Source organism: Sceloporus undulatus, chromosome 1 (assembly GCF_019175285.1).
Source record: "Sceloporus undulatus isolate JIND9_A2432 ecotype Alabama chromosome 1, SceUnd_v1.1, whole genome shotgun sequence".
Classification (NCBI taxonomy): Eukaryota; Metazoa; Chordata; class Lepidosauria; order Squamata; family Phrynosomatidae; genus Sceloporus; species Sceloporus undulatus.
This window is the reverse complement of record NC_056522.1, coordinates 316,437,598-316,444,495: the sequence shown is the minus strand read 5'-3', so window position 1 is coordinate 316,444,495 and position 6,898 is coordinate 316,437,598. Positions and strand designations below refer to the sequence as shown.

Genomic DNA, 6,898 nt, shown 5'->3' with positions numbered 1-6,898 from the left:
CTTTGATCCTGGGAAAAGCGGTTTATAAATAAACAATTAATTTTATTATTAAATCACTGTATTTTAAAGCAGATTAATTTGCTCCCCATTCCCATTTGTGTCTGCAAGCTGTCAATCAAGCGCGTAGGCTTCAGATGTCACAAGTGTCGTCACCTGATTTGAAACACTTTGGCACGGTTTATTTTGCTCCCCGTTCCCATTTCTGTTTGTTTGTTATTGTTGTTTTTTTGGGCAGCCAATGAAAAATGGCTGCAAAGACTCTTCTGTGTCTCCCCAGATTCCCTTGGGGAAAGAGAGAAGAGAAACCTCATTCCCCCCCCCTCATATCCCTGGGCGTCCAGGCTCTCCTGTGTCTCCCCAGATTCCCTTGGGGAAAAAGAGAAGGCTCGATCCCCCCCTCAGATCCCTGAGCATCCAGGCTCTCCTGTGTCTTCCCATAGTTCCTCTGGGAAAAAGAGAAGGAGCCTTCATTCCCCCAAATCCCTTTGCCTGCCCCATTGCTCCCTGGGCTGTCTGGGGGGCGATCAAGCAGGCATGTACTGCAAAGCCCATCTGCTGCTCAGGCGCTCAGGCAGAGGCAAAAAAAGAAAAAAGAATAGTTAAAATGGTGTTCAATGGGTCTCCTCACACATCGGTCTATGAATGGGGAGCAGAGGGGAGGTTGCAATCCACCGGGGTAAAGGCTATGTGAATGGAAGAAAATGGCGCTGGTGATGCAGAAAGAGAACAAAGAGGGTGACACCCCCAGGCCAGCCCCTTGAATGCTGCTCCTCCCATCTCCAGGTTCCCGAATCAGACACCCTTTCGTTCCCATTCATTTGCCCTGAATCAGACTCAGGAGGCACGGGAAAACTCGCTTTAAAACCACTGTTTTTTAAAACTGATTTATCGACCTATAATTCGGGTTTTCCTAGATAAATCGAATCAGATTCGAATCTCAATGGGAACGATTTCGGAGCAATGCAGGTCAGATTTGCGCTCAAATGGAAACGATGCACCCATGATTTGCATCCAGACCCACTTTATAGGCCAGTGGGAATGACCCCTAGACGTTTTAACAGGCTCTGGTACAGACCACTTTGTCACTGTTGCCTGTTTTTGTTTTTCACTACAAACCAGGGGTGGGGTTTACAAATATGTCTTTACTAGTTTCCTTGGGTTATGTTCCACTTCCTCAGATCTTGCCAATAAGAACAATTTTGAGAAATTAACTTCTGTAGATCATTTCCACTCCTAGCCAAGCTACCACATAGATTTTCAGCCATTCCTCATTTATTGCCATATGTTGAAACAAATTCTTGACTACATTACACAAGAAATAATTTGCTACCAAATGCTGAAGATGTTAAAGATTGATTTTTTTTTAAAATCATAGTCTCTCTCTCTCTCTCTCAGTGGGTATCTGAATTGTTTCTGGACAATTAAACCTCAGCCAAGCCTACTGAGATTTTTCAACAGAAATGACCACAAATTATAGCCTCTTCTGTTTTAGGTGTAGAGCAATGTCCCAAATCCTCAATCAGTTCAGTTTAATCTATTTGACCTAACTATGGGATAAGCATAATGGGAAAATGCAGACACATAACAGTGTAAATATTCTTTCTGCAATCAAGTGTCAGCATTTCAAATATGTTGTTTTTATAGAACATCTGTGTGCATAAAACAGGCCTGCACTGCCTGAGTTAAAGCAAGTGGAATGCTGCCTACCACCAGCCACAAATGTGGTTTAGTAGACCTCTTCCATTTTCTAATCTTGATAAAAGTGCAAAAAAGAAGAAGTAGAGGGACTGTCAAATACTTGGCAGGCTAAGACCACAATATATGGCTGGGTCACAATACAAGTTGTGCAGGCCTGGCAAAACATTTTGATACTTTTTTCCGGGAAACAGTGCCATATCTTCACACATGTAAATGCAAAACAACTCGACTGAAACCAGATTGCTCACATGGAACTTAAAAAGTCTGACTTTGTGAACTAGAACCCTAGCTGACAATGGGTAGCTCAGATCTTTCCCCCCAAACCATGTTTGAATGAAGAGCTAAACGCACTTTGACAACCAGTTTTGAAAGTCCTCTGCCAGGCAAAACTGAATTATCTGTCCTTCCTTCCTTTGTCCCTTCCTTGTAAAAGGAGCATCTGGTGATTATTTTTATTGGTCCCAGATAGGTCCGAAAGGAAAGGAAATGTATATGTATAGCAATCCTCCCATAAAAGGTCTCTATGCAGACAAGAAAAAAAAAACTACTTTGGACATGTTCTTTCCTATTACCTTGATTCTGGACTTTAATCTGCACTTCTACTCCAGGTTGGCAATCCTCCCTCCCCTTTGTTACATGCTGTCCAATAGGAGACTCATAGGTTTTGGAAAGGATGCCAAATCTGAGATGCTACTGTCAAATGAGTGGCCCATAAACCACAGCTAGGAAATGTCACTCCTACCTAAGTATGTGGAAGAGGGATACTTATGTCTGTGCACATGCATCAGCGGTGGTGGTGGTGGCAGCAGCAACAGCAGCTAGGAGCATGACAAAATGTCTGCATTATGATTACTGATCTAAGCAGCTGTTCTTTACCTAGATTTCTCTTAGGACCCACACATTAAAATAATGCCTACAGCACATTCTCTCTCTTTCTGCTGGGACTGATATCCTCTATACCAAAAAGTGTGCTCCTCTGAAATAAAATTAGAAATAAAGAGTAATGTCTTCATAGAACTCGGTGCCATTACAAAGCTGTACAAGTAAGAAAAAAGTGTTGATGTAAACTATGAAAAGAAGAACCTCCAGTGGGCCAGACTCTCCATCTTGATTTGCTTTCCCTTTCCTGGGCTTCCTCCTTCTGTCTGCACTGTCTCACATTTGTACACACACAGTGACCCAGTTGCCCCCCAATGATATTTCCTTCGTGCAGAGGAGTAGGAGGAGGAAGAGGAGAAAGAGGAGGTCGAGTGCAGCTGTCCTTCGAAGATGTCAGTGGCTGCTTGCGGAGACCATGCCGTCAAGAAGATTGCATCAAGCCTGTGAGGCGCTTGCCTGCCAGTGACTTCCCCTGGAGGAACAAACAAAAGGAAAGGGGGAGTGGGGTGGAGGGAAGACAGAAGAAGCCAAGACTATAAATACATCTTGTTGTTACTTGGTAAAACTGTTCAGTGAGGTTTTTTTTTTAAAAGAAGCTGATGCTGTGACCAAAGATGAAAGGAGAGAGAACAAAAGGTTGTGGTGATGACAGACTGGGGGGGGGGGGGGGCACCTGCCTTTATTCTATGATTCTTAAAGATAAAGGCCATGCCAGGTGTCGGGGAAGCAGATTCAGTATACCTTGAATATTTGCTATTGTTGATGGGAACCTTATGACCAGACACTGCAAGGACATAGCTGGTGAGGCACTTCAGGTCAAGCACTGTTCAGTGATTGGGAGCATTAGACTCTGTGGTTGAATCCACTCCTATCCCCTGTGGTTGCACCCTTCTGCCCTTGAATGCAAAGGTGGAATGCAAACTTTTGAACTTCTATGACATTAAATCCAACCCTTGGACTGAAAGAAGCCCACCTCCACCCTTTTGTATAGTTAATCCCATATTTTGCTTCCTTTACCAAAAGGTCTACTCATTTGCAAAAGAAGACTTCAAATTTATTATTGGCTTTGTTGTATTCACAGTGATGTTGTCTTGGTGTATTTAGAGATATCACACAACTGTACCTTAGTCCAAACATACAAGGCAACCTGGTTGCTTTTGGTATCATTTGGCAAATGTGAGTCAAAATTGCAAATAATTAGTACAGTACAGTTTTGCAAAAATTCAAGCCTCGTTTCCTCTCCAAACAACATTCTGCATGCACTAAGCCTCTGATGCAGCACTGAACTCTGCTTTAGCAACAAGAAACAAAAAGGGGAAAGGTACAAAATACAACAGAAAACTAGAGGGTGACAAATTTATTTTTCTAAGTTGCCAATAAGAAGACTTTGGAACACTGCACACCTCATCTCTTTTGGTTATATTTCTGTATAAGTTCAGCTTACTTTTCCTGAAGCAGTTTTGTTTATAATAAAACAAAAAAAGATTTCCTACATAACTGGCAAAATTGTTGAAATATGCTGGTAAGTAATCAGATATCCTCTCTGTTGGAGATAAATGCTTAAGCTGGCTGTTCTCACAAGAAATAAATTTAATAAAATTCTTGGACATTTAGAATATCATCAGTTTTGTAAAGTATAGCTTTACATGTATTTTAATGCATTTTCATTTAAACCAGAAAGAAATTTTGTTTTCTGAAATATATAAATAATTGTCTACATTCTGTTATGAAGTTATGTCATTGTAAACCAGTTTACCACCATGTAAAGTTGAATTTCTCCACTGAGCAATGTTTGTATTCTCAGGAGGGGAGCAGAGATGTAGTTACGTCATCAGAACCATTGTGCAAGTGGAGCCAGCTGCATGGTGATTGCATAGCCAGTCCTGATGCACAACCCATCCCAATGTGCAATTCACTAGCATGGTTGCATGCTGTGTCAGTGATGTAGCTCCATCACCACAAAGTTATTAATCATCATTGTATCTGATGCAAGATCTCAGCCAATTTTCATTAAACTAAAATTTGATCCTTTTAATAGGAGGTTCTCTCTCAATTATTTATTATTTAAGCCAGAAAAAAAAAATCAATTTATACTAGAATGTAAAATACACTGGCCCCTTGGTATCTGCTGGGGTTTTCCTCAGGACCCCCATGGATGACAAATTTGTCCCATTAAACACAATGGCATAATGGTGTCTCCTATGAAACAGCAAAACCAAGCTTTGCTTTTTAGAATTTATATATCTTTTAAAATATTTTCAAGCTGTGGATGGCTGAATCCATGGATATGGAGGGCTGACTGTGTTAGGTGTAAATCCAATTGTTAGTCTCTAATACAGTAGAGCCATTAACTCAATGGTATATTTGTAAGTGTTGATTTACCAAGTTGCTACTGATTCACTGGGTCTACTCTAGTTGAGATTAATTATTGGATTTAGGCCAATGTTCTTTCATTGCCTATTTCACACCGAGACACCTTTGAAATTGAAAATGCCTAAATGTCTGTCTTCTTTGGGTCTTCCTTCAATCAGGTAAGCTTCCCACCCCACCCTGTCCCACCCCAAATAGTGCATTTGTATCCCATCCATCCTTTATTTTGTCAAGTCAAGCAGATATACTTACACTGGTCAGGTGCAGAACTGCTTAGCTTCCCTGATGTAGCTAGAACAAGTTCTTTCCAATCAATTATTGGAACTAACATTTTCCATGGGCAATTGAAACAAAGGACACTTGGAATTACATGACAATTAGAAAATAAAATCTGTAGTGTCACATAATTCCACAGTGAGTACCTACCTGGATCAAAGGATTCCAGCATCACCTCAAGGCATTCTTTCCAGAGCTACTCATCTAAGAGCATAATGTATATTATGGTTATTTAATAAATACACATATCTCAGTTTAATCAGTGGTGTACACAAGGTAACAAAAAGTGTTGCCGAGAGGACACAATAGAGTACTCAGAATAAGATTAGATCATGTTCACTCTGATCTGAATAACATGCAATATGTATATTTTTTATCATTCATTCCTGCAAAGCGCAACCTTCCTGCCTTCAGCTTATCACAATGAGAAGCACTAATTGCTAATTGCATTTTATAGTTTTGTTAGTGATCTACAGGTTGTGGTTGGAATCCTGGTCATACAATATACAAAGTTGCACTTCTTCAGTGTTGAGCAGCAGTGGTGAGGAAAGGAAGAGCAGGGCTGAGATCCTACATCAAGCAGTGTAATGTTCCACCCATGCAATTCCATGTCCTCTGCTCCTCCTTTTTATTGGGGAGGGGAAGGAAACAGAAGGTAATTCAATTGATAAAGGACCAGTCAGTCCCAGCTTGAAGCAAGGAAGAAATGTGGCTGTGCTCGCTGATGGAATGCACCTTCTTTTTCCTTCCCCCTAGAACCTAGACTATTAGGTAGTTACATCACTGTAAACCAACCTACAATAATCCAAAGTTGAATTGTACACTATTCATATTTTAGGAGGGAAATAGAAATATAGCTACATCTTCAGGAACATTATGCAAGTGGTGCTACCATACCACCATAAGACCTGCTGAGCAACAGGAGTTCCCATTGCATTTCATGGCGTTTTGTGCTATGCAACAAAGCCCTCTATTATACAGTGGGACACAGTGCAGGATGTCCTAATGTATATCATCATAATTCACTCAAAGGGTTGCACAATGTTAGAAATGCAGCTGTATCACTCTAAATTTATGAATCATAACCTCTGATGCAGGATCTCAGCCTGTGTCTTTTGGCATGGAGGAATGCTCTATAGCAGAATTCTTTCTATTTCTCCCCTGTGCAATGTGACTTCCTATACAGTATACTGTCTATACTGTAACAGTCTACCAACTCCTGGAATGAACTTTCTCTCCCACTCATGAATCCTGTGCCATTTGACACTTACACAATACATAGGAAGCTGAAAGCAGGAAAAGATAAGCAAACCATTTGTGCTTCCTTCCTTCCTAAGATGGATTCAGCTGACTCCAAGACACCATGCAGTGACTTGAAGATCTATATTTATAATGCATGGAACTTGTAACCACACCAACCCCCCCACCCACCCACCCCAGTAATTTTGAGATCCCTAACTATTCCAAGGAAGAGGTATTTCTGGAAGTTGTGAAAATTAGAAGAATAACATGCTGATTTATTCAGAATTTGTTGGTGGCTTCTTTCTACAAGGGTAGTTCATTGTTGTTACCAATTCATCCCTGCCAAAAAGTATGTAATACACTGTGTTACTCATTACTTGCTCATTCTTCCTTAACTAAGGCGGGATACAAACCGCCATATAGTACGTATTGT

At 40.8% G+C, this 6,898-nt stretch overlaps 1 protein-coding gene across 3 annotated transcripts in view; it reads right to left on the bottom strand.

Annotated features, from left to right (window-relative positions):
* Window positions 1–900: 900 nt before the first annotated feature.
* Window positions 901–6,898, bottom strand: part of RGS6 (regulator of G protein signaling 6) — a 316,927-nt gene continuing 310,929 nt past the window's right edge. For all 3 annotated transcript variants that reach the window (XR_006101395.1, XM_042445284.1, XM_042445283.1), the window contains one exon: window positions 901–3,049. Coding sequence is in view for 2 of the 3 variants with exons in the window: in XM_042445284.1 (XP_042301218.1) it covers window positions 2,999–3,049 (51 nt within the window). In the remaining variant the exon portion in view is untranslated. The remainder of the gene's footprint in view (window positions 3,050–6,898) is intronic.